General features: G+C 47.3%; 1 protein-coding gene across 5 annotated transcripts in view; it reads right to left on the bottom strand.

Annotated features, from left to right (window-relative positions):
- Nucleotides 1-1,707: 1,707 nt before the first annotated feature.
- Nucleotides 1,708-22,481, bottom strand: part of ST3GAL5 (ST3 beta-galactoside alpha-2,3-sialyltransferase 5) — a 49,077-nt gene continuing 28,303 nt past the window's right edge. For 2 of the 5 annotated variants that reach the window (XR_012502925.1, XR_006726365.2), the window contains exons 4-8: nt 21,968-22,311; nt 19,883-20,069; nt 18,570-18,728; nt 14,559-14,885; nt 1,708-8,195 (exon numbers count right to left, since the gene is read on the bottom strand). Coding sequence is in view for 1 of the 5 variants with exons in the window: in XM_074354400.1 (XP_074210501.1) it covers nt 14,637-14,885; nt 18,570-18,728; nt 19,883-20,069; nt 21,968-22,311 (939 nt within the window). In the remaining 4 variants the exon portion in view is untranslated. Of the gene's footprint in view, nt 8,196-13,623; nt 14,886-18,569; nt 18,729-19,882; nt 20,070-21,967; nt 22,332-22,481 lie in introns of those variants that run through there. The other 3 variants (XR_012502926.1, XR_012502927.1, XM_074354400.1) reach the window with 3 other exon arrangements.

Here is a 22,481-nt window from a genome sequence, read left to right as displayed (position 1 = left end):
GAACTGAATGACTTACCCGAGGTCACACAGATGGTGACTGGCTGGGTTGGGATTTGCACCCAGGCAGTTGGCTTCAGTCTTAGGTGCTCTGCTGCCGGTCTGAATGGCTGGCCAGCTGTGTGTGCCATGGCGTCCTCAGCTCCCCATACTTGGCCCCTGCCCACCTTCCCGGTTTTGTCCCGGCCGAGTGCCCTTGAGCCGCCAGGCATCTCCCTGGATCTGAACCGGTGCTCCCTCTCCCACCTCTCGGCCTGGCTCAGCCCCTCTCTTAGCACAAAGCTCCATTCGCTGGTCATCTTTGCTTTACGTCCTTCAGGGCCACCCCCCCCCCCCTCCTGGAGACACTCACTCCTTCCCTGAGCTGCCCTGACACTCCCCTCCCCCCACCTTCAGGTCTCCCATCCCCTTGGCCTTGGGCCACCGTGATGGGGGGGGGGGGATGTGTTCATCTCCCTTATTCTGGTCCCTCATCAAGACCCTTGTAGGTTTAACCGGCTCACATGCAGAGCTGGGTCTCCCTTTTGGGGGAACTGAATTTTCACTGATAGCAAATCTGGGCTGATTGGTGACATCATGCTGGTGACCTGTGCGAGGGAGGCAGGAGAGGGGCCCGAGCCAGCTTCCTTTAAGGAAATGGGGGACCAGGTGGGCACCTGCCCCATGTTCCTGACATCTGCTGCCAGCCCAGGAAACAGCCAGGACAGTGAAGAGTGTGGCCTGCATCCCGCTGCCCACCTCTGCCTCTGCTTTCCCCATAGTTGTCCTGTCCTCAGGGCCTCCCAGGAGCCCTGCTCAGTCTCAGGTAGGCACAGACACCCCCCCCAGGGCTCTGAGCTCCTTCTGGCTGGGCTGCCCCAAGCAAGCGGCCTGCAAAGGCATCTATTCTCCAGGCCTGTCTGTGCTCCACGTGACACCAGCCTGCCCTGGAGCCAAGCCAGCCTGTACCTGCACAGTGCATCCTCCAGAGCCCCCCTGGGCCGCAACAGCCCCATCCTGCCCCCTCCAAACAGCCCACCCCTCCAGTGGCCACACTCAAGACCCAGCAGTGTTGTGGAAATCATATGGCTTTTGGAATCTGGAGTCTGCATTTCAGGGCCAGCCCTGCAGTTTCGTGAGGTCTTGGGCAAGTCACTTAACTGTCTCCATGTAGGTGACAGTCTCTATTTCATTTCCCTGAGATTAAGAGGTGTGAGAGGACCTGGCGCACCGTGGGAGTTGGAGTGTTGTTGTGTTTAAGTGGACACACAGTGGGGGTGACATGGACCCTCCAGATACTCTGGGAGCTGTCCCGGTCTCAGCTGTAAGATTGCTCCACTGAAAAGAGAGTGGATGCTGGACGCCACATCCTGCTCCTGCAGCCCTGGGAACCAGTGGTCTTGAGCCGCTGGTCCCTTCCAGCAGGCTGAGGCAGGAACAGCCTGCACGGTGTGACAGCGCCCTCTGCTGGCCAGGCAGCGGTGGCACTGGCTGCGCCTTGGGACAGGGCAAGGGAGACCCGAGTACCCACGGGCGGCACCTCACAGCCCTAGCCTGGGCAGGGGAGCCAGGCCCCGGCCCGGGAGGGACTCTGGTAGGTGGGAAGCCCACTCCCACTTTACAAAAGAGAAAGCGAAGGATTGGAGAAGTGAAGTAGGTAAGGATGCCCGAGCCAGGCCCACCCTGCAGGGCTCTTCCTCCTACTGCAGATAGGAGCATTTTATGCAAATATAACAGAACTCAGGCACGCTAGAAATAGCGTCCTTCTTTATTTCATTACGAACAAGTCAGATGGGACCCCACCTTGCCAGGGCCGCAGGAAAAGTCACTGTTACTTGCTCTTGGAGGCGGGAGGGGGCGCTTCTTCCCTTGGCCCCTGCAAGGATGCAGAAGCCTAACATGATTCCAGAAAAGGGGGCAGGGTGTGGAGGGACGGCAGACCTTCAGTGTGTCGGGACCACCGTGAGAGCTTCAGTGTCTAAGCCTCAGGGAGGCCCTGGGCTTCCTTGCCAAGACCGGCAGCCCTCGGGCCTGGTCTGTGCCTGTGTGCTCCCCTGACGCCCCCCACGGCCCAGCCCTGCCACCTGAAGTCCTGTCCCTTCCCTGGTGGGCACAGCTACTCCGGGCCACCCAGTTCTCCCCAAAGCACCTCTTTTCCTCTCCCCAAACCCCCAGCCCCGTCCCCTTGCATTGCTCAGGGTCCTGAAAATAAAAGCAAGAAAGGTAGGTTGAATCAGAGGAGGAAAATCGATCAAGAACAAGTGGTAAATGATAATCTCAGGAAAAGTTCCTGCAGCTCCAACTCCGCCTGGCAGCCACTTGTGCCTGTGGGAAAATGCTGCGTCCTTGGAGTGACCTTCGCGCTGCAGCTGAAGCCAACAAGACGTGGCTCTGACAGGGAGCAGGTTGGCTGAATCCAACTGAAGACACCTGGGGGAAAGGGGTGGGTCATGAGGAACGGAACAGGTCAACTCATGTTCCAACTAAACTGATAAAAGTTAAAAACAGGTTATGGAAAACTGGGTAAGGGGATAAATGCCCAGGGAGCCTGGATGACAAAGCCGATCCTACCTGAGAGGAACGGACTTGAGGTCCCTGCTGTCATCTCGGTATACGAAGGACCTGGCGGGTCCAACTGTGGCCCTCTGGACTCAGCAGCTCCCAGATCCACAGCAGTGTTTTTAAGTTCTGACCACAAAACATCCACAGCTGGGCTGTAAGCTGCCAGCCTAGTGTCACCTATTCCCTGAGGGTGGTGCTCTTGGGCTGCTGGAGATGGTGCCTCAGCTTCTTCAAGAACTGTCTTCCAACTTGGGAGAGTTTAGTTTTAAACATGAAGATGATAAAACAAATTCAGCCCTAGGGATCAAACTTCCCTAGGGATCATGTTAAGTTTAGGAGTAGCCTGTGTGTAGCTGTTTCTTAAAAATACTGTAATAAGTGGGGAGGGCATAGCTCAGTGGTAGAGTGTATGCTTAGCATGCACGAGGTCCTGGGTTCAATCCCTAGTACCTCCATTAAAAATAAATAAATGAAAATAAAGAAACCTAATTACCCCCCCCAAAAAAAAAACTGAAATAAAAAAATAAATAAAATGCTGTAATAGTTAAGAGCATCTAACACATTAAAGACTGACAGTTTAGCCTGATGCATTTTAAATATGTCATAGAATTTAGAACTGGGATTTTAAGCTGGAAGAGAAAAGAAAATTTGACTCCATTTTTGTGAATATTATGAGATTTTAAAGAAAACGAGGGCTTCACTATATTAATACATTTTATTTCCTAGGCTTATAAGAGTTTATTACTTGGAGATATTTTGCTTGTTGGAGCCGTAGGTTTGCTTGGTTGGGCAACTGAAGTGCTTACAAAGGAAATGTAATTTATAAAAGCAGTTCAAAGTGTTTAGGGAAATTTAATTAATTAGGTTTGCAGACGATTTTCTTTTTACTTCTTTTTTTTTTTTTTTAGATTTTTTTTGGGGGGAGGGAGTGGAGAGGTAATTAGGTTTAGTTATTTGTTTATTAATGGAGGCACTGGGGATTGAACCCAGGACCTCGTGCATGCCAAGCACACACTCTACCCCTGCAAATGCCCTTCCCCTTGCAAATGATTTTTAAAAGGAGCTTAGGGTATTCAAGTGGAGTTAACAGATCATTAATCAAAGAAAACTGAACGTCAAAAATTCTTATCTTGCCATATTTATAAGCAGAATAAAAAGATTTGTAAACTGAGCATAACAGCTTAAGGATAACTAGGTTATTTCTATTTTAATGAAAGGAGCATTCATTTTAAATCTAAGTGATTGTAAATAGTCTTTTCTGGACTGCCTTCAGCTGTTAAAAAAAAACAAAAAACAGTTTGCAGTGACCGCTATGAAGCGAATAGCTAACACTGATGTAGTGCTTTACCCGATGATCTCATTCACTCTTCCATCACAGACGAGCCCCTGGGAGGTCAGGAACTCGCTCCAGACCACACACCTAGGAGGCAGCGCGCGCCCGAATTCAGCTGGCTCTCCCATTCCAGAAACCACACTGGTGGCCGCCGTGCTGGGTGCTCTTTGGGGCCTGCGTGCCCACGGTCAGCAGTGAGGTCCCTGCAGAAAGGCTCACTCTTCCCAAACTTCTACCGGTGAATGTGACCTTGTTAGCACCCCCACCTGCCCGGCCGCTTTGATGCTCAGCAGAAACAGGAAAGGGACTTCTGAGTGGCCTGACCAGAACCCCAGAGGACCACTTGGGAACTCCCACATACTTGTGCCCTGCAAACACAGAGCTTCTGGTACTAGCCACGGCCTGGTGACCAGTTCCAGGCATGAACCACGGGAGCCTTGCGGTACTTTTGCCCGTGCTGTCTGCATCGCTCCTTTTCCCTCGCTGTCTTTCCCCTAGTGATGTACACAAGAAATGTCAGTGGGGTTTAACATTCCAGTATCATTTCTAGGTCACAGAAAATGCAGGCGGGACTTGGTGACTGGACTAGAAGACGGATTAACATCACCCAGAGATGGAGGCAGTGACCAGAGGGACCTGGGGTCTAATGTTTTGTGGAGAGCGTGAGTGGCGCTTGCATCCTGCGAGGCGGCAGCAGGGGACGCCGTGATCGCTGTCACTCGGAAGTTTACACACGGCTTGTAGGGATGCTGAGGGGAAAGGGGTGGGCTGGGCTGGGTCACGTCCTTTGTCTCCCACTTGCTTGTCTACACCGTCCTCTCCACTGCGGGGTTTGGAAATCAGAAAACCGTATTCCCTGATTCTCTTTCCTTTCTACCTGTTAGGTTCTGCCGATGAGAGGCAGTGGTGGGAGACTGGAAGGGGGAGATGGGGAAAGCCTTTTTGGGGGTGGGGGCTTCTGCAAGCAGCTCTCCCAGTAGCAGCAGTAGCAGTGGTGGCAGTAGTGACAGCAGCAGCTGGGGAGTGGGGGCTCCCGGTGACACGCTGCCCTTTTGCTTCTTGCAGGTACAAATCTGGAGGTAGCCTGAATTTCCACTCTCGTTCCTACAGCAGTTCCAACCCCTTTATCACTAAGGCTCTGTGTTCAATCCCCTCTGTTTAAAATGTTTATGGTGCTTTCCATTTTGCCAATGGGACTGACACAGATCTCATTCTCTCATTTGCTTCTTGGGCTCAGCTCTTTGATTTTAAGCTAAATTCATCTTGTAGCTTCTCCCCCAGGTCTGTCGCCTCTTGCTGCTGCACAGTGTTTCGTGGGCTGTGCATCAACTGCACTGTACCTACCTCCTCCTCCAGGGTGGACACCCAGATTGCCACCTGACATGCTGTGAAAAATATCCTTATACATGGTCCCCTTTTAAAACCTGTGTGAGAATTTCTCTGCAGTAGAAATATATACCCATGACTGAAACTGCTTTGTCATAGATCGTAGGTATGTCCACACTGCATCTGACGAAGTATTATAAGATTGTGTTCCCGAATAGCCACACATCCCCCAAAATATATGTTAATGCTACATATAATATTCTGTAATTGGATTTCTCCCACTTTAAGTCAGAAAAAATTCAAATAGTTCCAACTGGGGAAAGATTTTTTTAAATTTAAGGTGCAAATTATAATCAACTCCTACTGAAACAACTGAAACAGTATTTAGGATCCAGCTTCTGGAAGGAGACTGCAAATCCCAGCTTGGGCATGCAGACTTTGGGGCAGTTGCTTAAACTCCCAGTGCCTCAGTTTACCCAGCTGTAAAATGCAGATAATAATATTACCTACCTCATTAGGAGGTTATGAGAATTAGGTGAGATAAGGTAATAAAGTACTCAGAATACTGATATTGGCTATTATTGTTGGACATTTAGGTAATTTCCAATTTTTTGGCTGTTTCTCAACAATGCTGCAATGAAGTTCAATATTCTTTTATTATTATCATTATTATCGCAAAAATCATATAGAATTAAATTTACCATTAAAGTTTGGGATTCTCAGACTGTCTGACTGCTGCACTGGCGCTCTGGCAGCAGATACCAGCTTGGGTCTAGCAACATTTTGGCTTGGGATAGCTGGATCTCTTTAGAGTCACAGATCTCTCCCCGCTGCCTGCCCACTGCTACAAGATCAAGGTCAGTAGCTGGTTGTACCCTTCCTGTGGTTCCCCAATTTCTGCAGGGCCTTCCTGAGCTCTGGGGTGGATGAGACAGAGTCCCAGTCTCTGGTCAGGCAGTGGAACATCTATACATCATGCATGGCATGAAGGGATAGCATTGATTCAAATCCCGAAGCTCTGGCGTCTGTGTGATCTTGTGCAAGAACTGTCACCTCTCTCAACCTCTGTTGCTTCGTCTGTAAAATGAATCCTGACCTTGAAGCCCATCAGTTGGGTGGCTTGGGTAAGTCATCTTTCCCTCGGGGCCTTAGTTTTCCCATCTGTGTAGTGGGGTATCATCACCTTTCTAGTTTTATCGTAAGGTTTAGGGATAATGTTTGCAAAGTGCCTGGCACAGGGCCTGGAGAAGATTGGTGACCGGTAGACAGTTTTGAGACTGAAGATTCTGTCTGCTTGGCTCTGTAAAGCACTGAAATGCTCTGGATATTCTGACTGGCTGCCGTCCAACCTGCACATTGAAAATAAGGCGCCCTCAGCCCTCCCTCATGCTTATGCTCCTCTGGTCTCTCTGAGTTTCTAAACTCTCCTTCTGGATGCCCTACGGGAACACCAGGCTGCCTTCTGTCCCTGGTCCTGGGGCCACAGACTCAGGACCCCGTCCAAATCCCTTCCTTCTGCTCCACTGCAGACCTGGGTATGGGAATAAAGAGACAGTATCAAAGTGTAACCCACGGGGCGAGTAATCTCCCAGGAGGAGTACGGGGCGGGTGGTGAGAAGGGGAAAGAAAAGGGATCAAAGGCCGGGGGTTGGGAGGAGCAAGGCGGCCTGAGAAGTGGTCAGAGATAGTGCAGAAAGGAGGAAAGTGCCCTAGCGGCTGAGGACGCCTGGCCTGCAGAGCGGTGGGTCCCACACGGGCTGCTTTGGGGCCCGGTGCCCTGAGGGCTGTGCACACACTGCATGGACACTAGGTGGCGCCGTGGCCCATTCTAACAGCCACTCCTTTTCTCCCCGCGGCTTCTTTATTAAAGAGACATGAATGTGCGCTGGGGCCCCGCCAGTGCCCTGTTTATTAACAGATGTGAACCCCAGAGAGGGATACCCAAAGCATACAGGGCTACCACAGCCGAGGCAGGGCTACCTCCTTGCCCACCAGGTCCCGCCCTCCAGCACCGCCCACTTTTCAGTCTTGCCCGCAGTGAAATCACCTTCCTTGGTTTCCCCATCCTTTTTGTCCCCGGTTCCCCCGCCACCCGCATTCTCCTTCCACCTGCAGCCACAAAGATGTGTTTCAGTATGCGTTGAATCAAGTCACTCTCCCGTTAACACCTCCTTAGTGGCTCCAAATGACTCTTTCCCCGTACGTTCATTTTAGCCTGGCCCGCGGGGATTCACCCTGAGCCTATCTGAACTTGCCTTTTGGGTTTGCTCTGATAAAGTTTGTCGTACTGAATGTATCACCTCCACCCACCTGTTTGCTCCGATTCCCTGCTCCTCCCCGAGCCTCTAACCACCTCTTTGGTCTCAGGCTGACGTCCCTGACCTCCCCTTCATGCCATGCTCCATGCTCTGTGCTCTAACGCCTGCATTGTCTTGTTCACGCCTTTCTTACCTTCCCCCCTCCTAGGCTGAGCTCCAGGGCAGTAGGGCAGGGTCCGTTTTGTTTGCAGCCTGTCCATTAGGGTTCAGAAGTCTTTCAGGACTAAGGGAAGGGGTGGGCAGTCTCAGTTCCAATTACGCTGTCCAGTTAGCAGGTCAAATATCCTGATTTTGACTTTGAACAGTATAATCATCATACTCATTGCTTTACAGACTTATTCCCAGTGACCTATTTTGTGTTTTTTTAAAAAGTGTTTATACCGAGACATTTGGAGTAACTTTCAGAAGGGGTTCTCCTGACCGCTTGCATCTCAGCATGCAGCTGCTTCAGAGTCTCTCCAGAATTTTCCCCAGACCTCTGTCCATAAAGAGCCAGTCCTGATTTTCTTCCCCTCTCGGCTCATCCGACCCCCTGCTCACATCCTGTATTGAACATTGATTTAGCTTCTCTCGTCAGGACGTTGGCACAATTGGGCTGATGATTGAGGAGATTCTGGCCTGGAGCAGGGAGCCAGATTCAAAAACGACAGCCTTGTTTCTGTGTCAGATGCCAAAACTTCCTGCAGAAACAAAGGACTATTCAATTTCTAGAATTCAATTTTGAATACCCCTGAAAAAAATGTAACAGCATTTTAAATATCATTTAACATTGAGATATGAAATAGGAGAAATGCTTACTTAGATCATTTTTCATTTCTTTAAGCCTTTTTGAAGTCTCTGTGTCAGTAAACAGTAGAAGACCTCCTTGGCATAACAACCTTGTGTGTAAGCAGCCCTCCCACTGGCCTCTGCACTGGGGAAATCCCAAACCTCTGTTAATACCCACTGATGCAGCTTTGTTGCAAGAGAGAAAAGAGAAGGAAACACTCTGAAGTGTTGGTCCTACAAACCAACAGCTCAACGTCGCTGTGCCCACAGTGATGCATGGCGGGGCACCTGTCCACCCCTCAGCTTTGTGGGGGCCCCCATGCTGTTGTCGTTGTCTGGCTCAAGCGTCTGTTGGCCCCCAGCTCTGGGAGAGCTCTGACCAGGCCAGAACAAAGGCCAGGCTGAGTCTGCCCTGCTCCAAACGCAGCCCCACATTCTCCAAAACTCGGAACTGTGATTGTTTTATTTTTAAACACCCTAAAATATACCAGCTCCTAGAATATGGAAGTGAGACTGACGGTGAGGGGCCCTTCTGCCTACCCCATCCTGCGGCTCTGCCTAACCATTCTGGCAGACCAGGCTGTTCTGAACATCATTTGTTTAAATGTTGAAAACAGTTGATGCTCTGCCCATGGTTCTGGACAGATGCTCTTGGCTGTATCTTAGTACTCAGCAGGGCTGTTCTAGAGATACTGCCCTGTGGCTCCTGGCACCAGCTCCTCTCCTGCTCTGCCAGCATGGTACATGTGAACCCTGATGCTCGACAGCGAAGCAAGAGTTCGACCAGATGGTTCCTCATTCCTGGTCCGGCTCCCAGGTGATGAGTGGCTGTGTTGGGAGAGTAGGAGAGGTTAGTAAGAGGACAGAGGGTCTGTCCCTCTAACGTCTCAGCTCACCCCCTGGGATCACAGTGCACGCTGCGTTCTTAAATTCAGGTCAAGTTTGAAGAAAAAAGGGACAGAGATGAGCCACAGGCAAAAGACGGGGAGGAAAAGGCCACTGCGGTGACAGTCCACTCAACCTTTCATTTTAGGACAAGACTCTTGGTTTACACTGGAATCTACAGTTTCCCTTGTTTGGAGTGTGTTTGTGTGTACATGTATTTTGAATCTCACTCACTTTTCATGCTGAATATCACCCTGGAAGAGGAAGCAGCTCCAGAACCAAACCTCCGAGTCAGAAGCTGTTTTGTCCACTGTCATTTTAAAGACAGGGCTGTCCCGTTCAAAATGATGGGATCTTTAGTATTACCATCTTTAAAAAAATAATCTTTCTCAAGTAAACAATGTATAGACAAAAAAAAAAAAAAAAAGAAAAGAAAAGAAAAGAAAAGCAGAGCAATGTGTAGATAAAATAGAGATATATTATCTTGGTTTCCAACTTCCATATAATAAACTCCCTGAGACTGCCTTAAATACAGAACATAGAGCCTTTGAGGCAGGAGCCCCCTGTAGCAGTCTGAAACCCCGACTTATGCCATAATATCCCCTGGCAGGTCTTTGAAAAGATAAGGGACACAGATAAGTGTCTATTTTAGAACTTCAGCAATAAGTTGGTTTTCCATAATGTATGGATATGTCTACAGTCATTGAACAGACTCGATAAGCTTTTGACACATCCTTTATCATTTAAATCACTAAGACAATTATATATAGAAAAAATGACTTTTCATTTCTTGCTTTAGTTACCTGTATTCCCTTCCTTAGCATAAAAGAGTCCCTTAACCCAGCCTCTACACCCAAGAGTTCTCCATTATATTCAATCTTAAACCATCCGCTGCCCATCTTTAAATTCCATCAAAGATAGCAAATAAAATCAAACGTATTTATGGAATGCCTACAGTTGGCAAGGTCTTCTTATGCGTGCTATAGATGGAATAAAGTGTTTAAAATTCTATCACTTAGAGAGTTTATAACTTAATTACAGATGTGCTCTCAAATTCTCATTGCTTTTGGACTAATAGCCCAAAAACAGTCCCACCCCGAATGAGTCAGCCTGATAGGGCATCTTGATATGTTATGAGTAACAGTCAAAGTGAAATTACTTTTGAGTTTGACTGTTGTTCTTTTTTTAAAAATTTTTTTGTTGTTGAGGGGGAGGAAGTTAGGTGTATTTTATATATTTATTTTTAATGGAGGTGCTGGGGATTGAACCCAGGACCCTGTGCATGGCAGGTATGTACTCCAGCACTGAGCTCTACCCTCCCCGCTGACTACTGTCCTTAATCAGGCTTAACTAGCCCTCACTGCGCACTCTCTGTCCTTACTCATCTATCACCGTCTGGTAACTTGGCACAGTCTTTCATATCAAGGACCTAATCAACATTTTAAATAAATTCATTGTCTTTAACATCATTTTTCTTGAAACTAATTTTCTTTGATAAGGCAAAAAAAAAAAAAAAAAAAAAGCCAGATAACTGAGAACAGGGTGGAAATATATTGCTCCTTTAGAAGTTAGAAATTTTCAGTAAAAAGTACTGCTGCTATGACAGATCTACCGAATAGTCGGTTTCTGAATGTTTACATTTTCTGAAAATTCACCGTTACCATTTCCAGCTACACAAAAGTTGTAATGGCATCGTCTGCCCAGTCGTGGATGGCTGCCTGACACCAGAGCAGACCTTGACATCTGACTCCTTCCAGACAGAAGGAAATGTCTAAACTTGTTGTTCTTTCTATGTATTTTATTGACACAGCTCATTGGGGAAAGCCGCTTTTAAAAAAACACAACTGAATTTCCTAGCATGTCATTTACTCTTGTTTAACCACGGCCCGCCAACGTGGCTACCGTTTCTGTCTGCTAGTGGGCTGAAATTTAATATTGGTAGTTACTCAAATCTAATCATTTCGATAATGAAAGTCTAACTACCAGGACTGTAATTTCCTTTGGGGGGAACATTAATTTCTTGTCAATAACATTTGAGCGTGTGTGTTAATGAATGGTTCTCCTTCCCAGTTTATGTTGGTCTTATGTTGCCTGTCGGTGGTAGGTAAATATAAATACCTTGTTCTGCGAACACAAATCCAGGCTAAGATGGCCTGGGGACACAGGAGAGGAAAAGACTGAGGAGGCTGGGCCAGGAAAGGGCAGGGGGTGAGACGCGTTTTCGGGTGCGCTGGGTCCTGGACCTGCTACTCCTGTTGTCTGCTCTCTAGTCTGAGAGCCGGGGGCGTGGTCATCTGAGTGGCCTTCGTGGAGCGTGAGCACCTGGGATGAGGGTGTGGGTCCCATGGGCAGTAAATTCAGAGTCCTTTGTATGAGGAAAGCATTATGTCACCAAGTGTGTGAATGGGAGGCGGGCCTGGGCATCACACAGCCCTGCTCCTTACACAAGTCTTCTAACAGCTGACCTCATTCTAAGGGGACTTCTGCTACATCACGGAGCTGGTCCTTCCCTTCTTTCTCAATGGATTAACTGGAGCATCCCCAGGAAAGGATGAAAAAATAACTCACACTTGGATGTTACACATCTGCCAAGGAGAATAAACCCCATTTCTAAATCTTCCCAGGACACTGGTCTGAAAGGTTTGTCTCAGACAGAAATAAGGCAAATTCAACAGTCCGTCTGACATCAAGTCCCAAAGCAGTGGGCTCAGAATGCGGTTAAAACAAAGTGGTCCTTGGTTACAGAAATCTTCCAATAACCCAGGGAGACTAGGGTGTCACCATGGCTTTTTTCATTTTACAGCGAAGCCCACGTCTGCCACACAAACCAGATTGATTGATACCAGCTGAGAGGTCGTAACTCAACAAAAGCAGCCCAAAAAGCTGGTCTGAAAATTTATTTTAATTAATGGGTCCAACAAATGATGAGACCCCTCCCCCCACGCCCCCTAATTTGTGGGAAGACATGGCCAATGCCTTATTAGTACATGTTGGGAAATTTTTTAAAAAACCAGCGTGACACAGAAGCAGCAGTGCAGAAGGCAAGGGTGATGCTGTTCAGAAGATCCCCATTTACAGCTTTGCCTAAAAACATGAGGCCTGTCATGAGGAGCTATGCTTCCAAGTCCCCGAAACATTTTTCCAAGGCCAGCCGAGATTTCTGGCGAGAACAAGCTCTTGGTGGGAGAAAACAAAAAACTAAAACTCACTGACATTTTTCTGTGGCTCCAAGTTCCAGTGAGAAGTGTGTTAAAAGACAGAACATGTCTAAGTCATTCTAAGTTGCCTCAAAACCAGCGATGACATCCACATAATAGGATTTGCCTGTGTGCCTACAAAGCTGTCCAAAATCGGAAATGTGATGGTGGAATCCTGGTTATTGGAGACCAATCTTATGACACCCGAGGCTCCTGGAGGTCTGTTTAAGAAGAGCAGGTGAGGTGGGCTGGGCTGGGCTGGGCTGGGCTGGGCTGGGCTGGGTAAGGGAGAAACAACCCTGAAGCAAAGAAGTAACTTCTAACAAAAATTGCCAAAGTTCTCAAAGTTCTCAAAGATGGTCTCTGGTCAACTCCAATTGGCTGGTGGACTCCATAAAAGGTCTTTGAAAAATATACACCTTGTTATTCATTTAGGGCACTTACTGCCTGTGTGCAATTTGATGTTGAAAGCAATGCAAAGATGCAAAAATGACACATAGAGGAGGAGGGGTGGGATGGGGCCGGGCTTGAGACCTGCTGAAAGCTGAGAAAATGCTGGACTGGCCACTTCCCAGCTGCCATGCAAGGCAGGGGAACACGGGTCCACACACACCTGTGAGATGTGCGTGACACCGGGAAAGCTGTCTGAGTGTTATAGACCCTGGCTGCATCCTGTCTTTTTAAATAAATATTTGGGCTTCTCTAACTAGCCCCTGAGGGATGAGGGGTGGATAAGGGGGTGGAGGCGTGTGGTGCAGGCCTGGCCCTACCTGAACCACAGCACAGCCGTGGACCACCTTCCCGAGTCTCCATTTTCAAAGCTAAGTCTCACCCTTTAACTGGTAAGAATTTTAAAGCATTTTCTCCTAAACAAACAGTATCTTCTGGAGGAGAAAACAAAATCCACAGTAAATTTTAAGAAAAGACATAAAACTAGAGAAATCCTATTTGGCTACCTACACCGGCTGCGCTGAGCCCGACCCCAGAAGCCTGGAGGATCAGCCCCGGGCTGGGAGTCAGAGCTGCACCGGGGCCGCTGGAAAGTGAGAACTGAGAGAGCGGGAGGCAGCAGCGGTCAGGGAGCTGGAGCAGAGACAGCAGAGAGGGAGCAGGGGAGCGGCAGAAACCAGGCTCCTTCATCCTCCATCCCTCGCTACTGGTACCCACGGTGAGGTCCTGCCTCGGCCGTGGCATCCAAGGACATGTTAGCTAGACTTGTAAACTTATGTTCTTAAAAAAAAAAAGCACTCAAATTAACTAGACTGTAAGAGTTCCTCAAAAGGTTTTATTCCTTTTGTGTGTGTGTAGCCAGCTCACTGCCTGGCACACACCGCCAAGTAGGCATTCAAAAATATATATTTTCAAATAGGCAATTTATAACACCGGGAGGACTTCATTTCAGTGTTTCAGAAAACATGATTATTCTTAGAAAGAGTTTATTCCTCTATGACTCTGGTAACAGAGGCTCTGTCCTAATTTTCATAAGCCACCTCAGACAGACAGTGGAATAAGTTGAAGTAACATTTAAGGGTTTGGAAAGTACAAAACTCTTAAGGGGAAATCCAAGAGTTGTCTTAGCTGCGGGGAAGACCGTGGCGTCTGCAGCCCAGGGCATCTTTGCAATGCTCAGGGGACGCAGAAAATGTCTTTGGGTCCCTCCTCGGCCAGAGACCTGCAGGACAGCTTCCCTGCAAGTCTTGATTCCTGCAAGTCTTTGCGCAGGAGGCAGACCAACAGAGAGGACCGGGAACTTCTCCCACCTGCCCCGGCCTCACACAGCAGCAGGGCCAAACCTAACACCAGTGGTTGAGCTACTGAGCACGTCATCCTCAAAGTGCCTCCGCAGTCTGTCCCACCGAACACACTAAGAGAGAACCAGCATCAGGCATTCGGGGCTGTCACCAAAGGAGTGACCTCCCTTCTCTTTCCACTTAATTACCTGGGATTCTGTGTGCCGTCGACATGGACAGACTTTTTACCAATTAAATAACTTTCTTAAAATACAATAAAACATCATTTTACACAATTCTCCTGGAAAGTCTTCCGGATTCTCAAAATTAACTTACAAAATTTTATGCAAAAACACTGACTTCAAATAAATAGGGGAAAAAAGTGGGAGAGGCTGAACTTTTTCTGTTGATTTGTTTTTTAAATTAAAAGTTAAAAACACCAGCTGCATTTCAAAGTACTCACGGGATGAAATGCATCTAGAAGGCTGTGAGAAACAGCCCTCCGGGTCAGAGCTGCATTTTCAAGTGAGGTTTCCTGGGTTCAAAATTCACAATGGATGCCTCCGCTGAGATCCGGCACCACGCCCTCTCTGACCAGCTGCAGGAGGAACCTGGTCTCCGTCGTCACGTTGTGCATGGTCTGAAAGTTCATGGCGGCCATGCAGAGATTGTCAAAGTAGTGCAAAGGTGTTCTGGGCTGGTTGAGGTCATAGCCAAAGCCTGCCAAACTGACTTCGTCACACAGATGCGTGGCTAAGACAACAGCCATGACACCAATCGTGGGGACATTCTGGAAAGGAGAAAAGACCAAAAAGGGCTAAGCACAAGTCACTGCTTACAAGCGCCCCACGTGCCATGCAAAGCAATGAAGGCTGCCTTGGGGCTGCAGTTTTACACCACACAATGTCATACATCACAGAATTCCAGCCAAGTCAGGAATCTAGCCTCTGAAACCTAGTGTCGTGTGAATTCTTTTAACACACCAGCAAGACGCAGCCTGGCAGGTCCTCCTGCGCCAAGCTGAAAGGTGTTCTTTCTAAAGCTTCTACCCACTGGTCCTACATATGATGACCGTGATAGCGAAACTCGCCCATTTCCTCTCTTACGTGACAAACGTCCACAAGGTCTGCTCTGGGACAAGTGGCCACAGCCCTTTTCGGGACACGGTTTTGGAGCCCGACCCTTCCTGGCTGGCTCCTGTTCAGGCTCTGGCTGAGACCCGAGCAGACTCCGCTCCCGCCGGTGAAGACTGTCCACTGCTTACCTGCAGCCTAAAGCCCCCACCTGCCTTTCTGGCAAATAACACGTCCAGGCCATTTGCAATGCACAGCTGCTCAGCCAGTTTCTGCTCACTCTCTGCTCAGGGAAGTGTATTTTCAGGCCCAAACTAGGGGCTTTCACATTTGTTTTTTCCAAAATGTACCCTTATTGACTTTGGCCTAGAATACCAAATGTCCAAACTCTCTTTCTCTGTAAAGTGGACCGACAGTGAAGCCTTCAGAGTTCCTGGATTAAGGAACACCCACTGAACCCACCACTCATTAAAACCTGCTCCCTGCTCCCCAGTGCATCGCTTCTACCTCTCAAAGCCAACCTCCCTTGTTAAAAAGGAACTCAACAGTCATTCTGCATGTTTGGAAATAGACACAGAGTCTCCAGACTCTAAGGCAGGGTTCCGTCTTCTCCACTGTGGCCAGCCCAGCACCCAGTGTGGGGACAGCCCATCAGTGTTTGCGGAGGAGTGTAGCGGGGTAATTGTATGGCGAGAAACTCAGGAACTATTAAAAACCACCCAAAGCTTGTTATCTCCAGAACACACCCCCTAAGATCCCCCTTCATCATCCAACAGTCTTCTCTCTCTGCGGGGAGGGCATACGCGTGAGGAAGCTTCTGCGCATGTAGTTTTACATCAGACATCATCTTTCGAGTTACTGTTTTTATCCAAAGGAAAAATACCATTTGACAGTAATAAAAATAAGCAAATATTCAACTCAAATGATAAAGAAATGGATTATAAAGTAGAAAGTAAAAGTCTCCTGCAGACTCACTCCCCAGAGAAGAGCATTCTCCATGGCTGTGTGTTTCTTTCCAAGCTTTTTCCTTCACATCTGTCTATACATTTTTATTCTTTTAATAAAAATGGAATTATACAAATGTTCTTTAACTTGATTTTCTTGCTTAATATATTGTGGAGGTGTTTTCCTATCCATTAATTTTTTTTTTCATCCTTAACAGTCACACAATATTGCATCAACGATGCCACAGTATGTTTATACAATCCTCTAACAATGAATGGTTAGGCTGTTTTCAGTCCTTTATTAATGCGATGGGACCATCTTACAGAAGCCGTGCAAATTTTCTCTGACTGCCTTATAATAAAATGTTTAGAGTCAAACGGCTGGGTCAAAGAATCATTTTTAAAATTGATATATATTGCCAAATTACCATCCAGAAAAGGGGCCAACTTATAATTCTACCCACATTCCTGCCAAACAAGGACATGATCAAGCTTTTAAATCTGTGCTAAAAAAAAACAGGTGAAAAATGTCATCGTGGCTCTAATTCACTTTTACTTGATTACTGGAGAAGTTGAACACTTAATCATGTGTTCCTTGGCTGCGTTAATTTCCTCTGTGAAACATCTGGTCATATCGTTTCCCCATTTTTTACTGGCTCATCTTTTTCTTTTTCATTTAGTAAGATCTCTTAATGCTTTGAGAGCATTTACTTTGTCTTATACATGGTACATTTCCTCCCACTAACTTTGTTTCTGATACCTTCTGCCATTCAGCAGTTTCATCTTTTATGCAGTTAAACCTGCCCATTGTTTTAAAGGCTACTTTTTAAATAAAATCGACCTGCAAACCAACAAATGAGCATTTGCCTGTGTTTAAAAAAAATCCTATGAAATTTAATAAAGAAACAGGACAGTTTAAAAAATACAGAAATCTAAAGATGTTGAAAGATACTCAAGTATATTTATGGTGAAACCTCTTTATAACTTAGTTTAAGAATCTTGCCAAAGTATGTTTAAGTCTTCAAAAAATTAAATGCTTTGTTAAAAGTGATGCGAACAGGTTACACGTTATTAGCCCACGTTCTGGGGGACCTCACGTGCTTCGTGTGGGAGAGAGAAGCTAAAGCCAGTCACAGACCTGACAGTCACTGGTGAGGGGGAGGGCTGCTCGCCTCTGAGAGGGAACATGTACCACTGGTCCTGGACAGGCTTCTGCAATGGGCAGAAACAACACGGCCCACGAGGGCTCCCCGAGGATGGAGAGGCCAGAGCCCGGAAGAAAATGGCGGCCTGCGAAGGGAGCAGCTTCTACTATGTGAAGCGTTTCCCTCGAGCTGGAACTTTCACCCGAGCCGGGTATCCAAGCCTGAGGCTGCAGCCAGAGTTGGATTCAGCTCTTACAGATCACAGTGAAGAACTAGGTGTTTGTTTTCAAAGAGACTATTTAGGTATGTGTTTTCCTGAATAACCACAGAATTCCTCCTTTAAAATTTACAGAGTGGTATTAAAGAATCTTTTAAATTAGAACTTGATTCAAAGGGCAAACAGGAGCACCTGCTAATCTGCCTGTTGGTTGAGGACATCTGAGTCCAGCTCAGTGTTTGCAAATTGCCTCCTGGGCCAGCCCCACCTCCTAGGAGGTACCTCAGGCCCCCCGTGTGGGTAGCAGCCCCCACATTTCAAATTCCTGGCTTTCCTTTAGATATAAAGGTTTTGCTTAAAATTTTGTTTAAAAATGATCTCCACTGCTTTTTTATAAAGACATAGGTTTAGCTATTCAGATCATGAAGAAACACGTAATAAAGGCATCTGCCCAGGCAGTAACACAGGCTAACTTCAGGTAAAGAGTCAACCGCAGTGAGCAGCCTCCAACACAGAGGTTCTCAAATCAGCCTGCAAAATCCAATCACCCAGGGAACCTTCAAAGCCCCAACATACAGACCACAGCACAGATTAAATCAGAATATCTGGGGTGGGACCCGAGCATCATCTGGAAAGTACTGCTCTAGAGGACTGGCTATTCACCGTCACCTATACAGTGAGGACAAGGGTCAATTTCCACCTAAGGGGCCTGTAGAGTTAAAATGGAAAGAACTTTTCTGACCACTGAAGTGCCTTTCAGCGTCCTGCAGCTAATGATGTGGAGTCCCGGAGTAAGGAGACCTTAAATAATATCTCAGTGACCTAAGTGCTAATGTGCTGACTATACTAAAGAGATGAGGCATGGTGGGGTGGAAGGGGGGCGGGGGGTGGGGGGTGGGGAAAGCCAATTAAACAGTGAGGAGCCCCGAAGTAGAGTGACAAAGGGGGAAACCCACGTGGAACATCTGATCAATGACTCGGTTTCGCCACTGGAAGATGCTTCCTGGCTTACAGCTGAGCCTAAGTGAAAGTCGTACAAATGTGTCCTTTCCAACATAGAAGAGAACAGTCAACTTTCAGTAGGAACAGAAATACCTTATCTCGGCCCCAGAACCTTGACTGAGGCTCTGAGTACTGAAGGATGTCAAAGGCAGTCTCTTTGATAATCACTGGATTCAAAATCCTGAAATGTTTTGGCTGTAGTGGGATTTTTTCCGCCACCTGCTTCCAAAAGAAGAGTCGCACCCAAAAAGGCTAAGGAAAGAAAGCAAGCAATCATTAGGGGTACTGAACAGAGTCATCTTCTCAGTGGAGGGTGAGGATGCATCCCCTGCCGGCTGGGCCAATGGCCGTGGGTGTGACCTCGTGGGGGTTCGTATGCTGCGTTCTGCAGCAAAGTCACAGATCGCTGCAACCCCAGGACCCCATCTCAGACAAGCAGCTCTAAGGATCTGATTTATGAAGGTGGCTCTGGACAAGGACAGGAACTGCAGAAGCAGCTCTTGTTGGTTTGGGGAAGAAATTCCCCAGGGAATGACCTCAGATAGTGAGGCTTTTTAGGATCCAAAGCCACCATTTTGCCCAGGAAAGACCACTTCAAGGCCATTAAGTGCTATGCACACCCTGCTCTGATCAGGTCCTCAGCCTGCACCCTCTCCACTTACTGCGTTTCCTAGTCCTGTGAAGCCTCTTGGTAACTGACTGCAAGTCATTCCACAGGGCTTCCTCTTTCGCCTGGAACCACCCCCAACAGAAAATCCCGAAGACCACAATGGCCTGTTCAGAATCAGGCTTGGGAGAAACAAATTCTCTATCACAGTGAGGCTCATGTGAGACGTTTGACACGTTGCAGTAATTTTACAGCCAGCTAGGTTGTTCAGGTGAATATAAATGCACACATACTCAAAAGTTGTGTTCTGAAATTTGTTTCAACTTATTGGGTGGGACTATAAAGTAAGGCAATTGATTGTTATAAAGACAAACATAAGGAATGTGACCAAGTAAAGGCCATCTCCTCCACATCTGCCTCTCTGGAACGCTGTGAATTGACTCCAGCAAGAACACCACCAATCAAAGCATTTTTGGAGAATCTCGTCGAGAATACTCAGAGAGTTTATGTATATTCTTCTGAATATCCTCAATAATGGCTTATATTCATTCATATAAATCTAATTTCTGGCAATAGTCAACAGCCATGTTAAGTTCAAGTCTGGTGAATAAGGTGGGTAATCAACTTCTCTAAGGGCAATTTTAGTCCCAAATTTGTTATTTCCATTAAGTTACGATCACAGTTTCCACCTGTGGTTCAATCAAGTTCTGGATGCAAGATTTCCTGGGGGTAATTCTAGAATTAGAATTGGATCACTTTTTACGAAGCCATGTTTGATAACTGAATTTCTGGTGCTTACCAGGGTTTCATTTTTGACCATCGCCTGAAGCCAGTTGAAGTCAACACTCTTAAATAAAACAGCAACAAACAAGTCATTGGAATAATACTCAAGGTCAGACAGTGGTGCACCCTCTGGATAAGTCATCCTTATAGTAGTTTTATTGCCCACGTGCTCGGAATATCCTTCAACTGGTGCACTGTTTAACCTATTCAAATAAACAAGACAAAGATAAACTGACTAGTAAGCCATTAACCAACCACTCTATCACATCATGCAAAATTCCTGCATCACGTTGTCCACACTTTTTTAGGACTGGGAACCGGTGTGTGGTTGGGGGTAGGCTGTCCCTCCCAGCCGCCTCGCCATCCCTCCCTTCTGCCCTTTCCAGGTGCTTGAAGAATGCAGTTTTCAGTCCACTAGGGACGCCCATATCTGATCTCTGAATGACGAGCGATTCCATCTAGTCCTGCCATTTTAAGCCAATCCAAACATACCACACTGGGAGCCTCCTCTGGGCACTTATAATGTTTCCTTGAGAGCTTCCCATTGTGCTTGGATGTTAGTGGTTCTTGCCAGAGTTTCAAAAAAGTAATCAGAAAGAAAACCTAGAAACCAGGGCAGGGTAGACACAAACCAGTTACATGGACAGAGTTGGGACCCAGGAGGGCACTGGGCCCGAGTGCAACCTGGCCTGAAATTAAAGCAGGAATTTGGGGCACTTACTTAACTGTTATATCAAGAAAGGCTTTGCCAGGGTGGTTGCTTTGGGGAAAAATGCTAAGAATTCTTCCTGAAGCAATACCACTCACCCAGTTACACAGTTCTGAAATCTCAAAAGCAGTCTGTTTGGTCCTTTCCCTGTATTATGTTTCCTTTCCATTCCACTGCCACTTCCTCTTCTAGACCTCAGATACCTAACCCCTGGATTATTAAAAGATATTCTTAGATGTGACAGCTGAATGCAAGGCATGGTCCTGGACCAGTTATGACGTGCCCTGGCTGTAAGCTCTAAACCCAGGCTCTCGTCCATGTTCTCTCCTGCCTTCAACCAAACTCCTGTACCGCTGCTGAACAAACTTAATTAGGACCCAACTTTCAACATGCTCTTGGTTCTGCACACCCTTACGATAGGGACCATTTACTAACAGGTAACAAAATCCTTAAAAACATTCAAATACCTTTAAAGCCAACAATTCTAAGAATTCTTGGAATTACATCCAAAGAAATAAGTAGAGATGTACATAAAGACATGTATATTGAGAACACACGAAGCATTTCCACAAAAGCAAAGAAACTGGGAACATGCTAAACATCCCCCAGGAGGAGGGCAGCTGAGGGACTTGCGATACCCTTGCTGAAGGGAATATTCAGCACGTAGTAAAGTTAGCTTTCCAAAGAATATTTAATGATCTCAGAAACTGTTCAACGTATCAAGTCAAAAAAGCAAAATACTTTACAAGAATATAAATGCCCTCATCAGTCATGTGTATAGAACCAAAGTGGGAAAAATACAGCAAAATTAACAGTGGCTGGCTATTTGTGCTGTGAGTGGTATTTTTTTCCTTATAGTTTTCTGAATTTTTTTTTAATCTTCAAGAATGAATACATTTTAACTTTTATAATCAGAAAAATAATTTTTAGCCAGCTAAACCAAAAAGAGCCAAGGATGATTGCCTAGTGCTCGTTGTGTGGCGTTCAAAGCCCTCTGTGTGCTTCCCAGTCCCAGGCTGTGCTGCCTTCCAGGGCTCACCCACCCACCAAGCCCTGCTCCCGGAAGCCGGGTACCCCACTGACTCACTCTCCCCACACTGCGTCCTCCTCTGGGCCCTGACAGCACCGCCTTCTTCCTTTCCTGGTTTACCTGAATCTACCCATCCTTCCATCCCTCACCTCCTCTGAAAAGGTCTTTACCAAATTCAGGTCAGCACTGCACTGTTTGGGGCATCCAGTCACTTCACATTTTTGTTTCAATTTCAACAGTCAGTCCCCTGAAGGCAGGGACACGGAGCGTTGCGTGGGTCCCTCCCTGTTCCTGGAGCGGCCCTGACCCACAGCCGTGAACTCAACTCTTAGAGGACAAAGGCTGGTTTAACACCAACGCACCTTATCACAACGTCGAACTGGTTGAGGGCATGGCCCAGCTCCAGGCCGTGCAGGATCCCGCCGCTGCCAATCACCACACAGCGCCTGCAGCTCTTGGCTTTCAAGTGTTCAGGGAAGTCGTGCTCAGGCAAGATTTCCAAGAGGGTCTGGACTTTACTGGAGAACTTGCGGAATCCAAAAGGAGGGTCGTACTTGTACTCGGCCTCGGTCCCTTTGGGGCCCTTCCTCACGAAGGGCGGTAAGTCCGTGCTGTACCTGGGCCCGAAGAGCTGTGCCATTGACCTCTTGGCAAAGTGGGGCCTGCATTCCCTCTGCAGCACCTGCTGGGCGTACTTCTGGGCTCTCTGGAACGAATCACACAGATCTGAGCTTAAAAGGGTCACAGGCGCTGAAACACACTCGCACAGACGACACCCTGTCCTGCGATGTCTGACGCAGCTTCCTCACTGACGACTGTCTTTTAACACAAAGTATCTGCTTTTCTTTTTTTCAGTGGAGGTGCTGGGGATTGAGC

This window comes from Camelus bactrianus, chromosome 28 (genome assembly GCF_048773025.1).
Source record: "Camelus bactrianus isolate YW-2024 breed Bactrian camel chromosome 28, ASM4877302v1, whole genome shotgun sequence".
In the NCBI taxonomy this organism is placed as follows: domain Eukaryota; kingdom Metazoa; phylum Chordata; class Mammalia; order Artiodactyla; family Camelidae; genus Camelus; species Camelus bactrianus.
The sequence above is the reverse complement of the archived record's forward strand: the minus strand, read 5'-3'. Positions and strand labels throughout refer to the sequence as shown.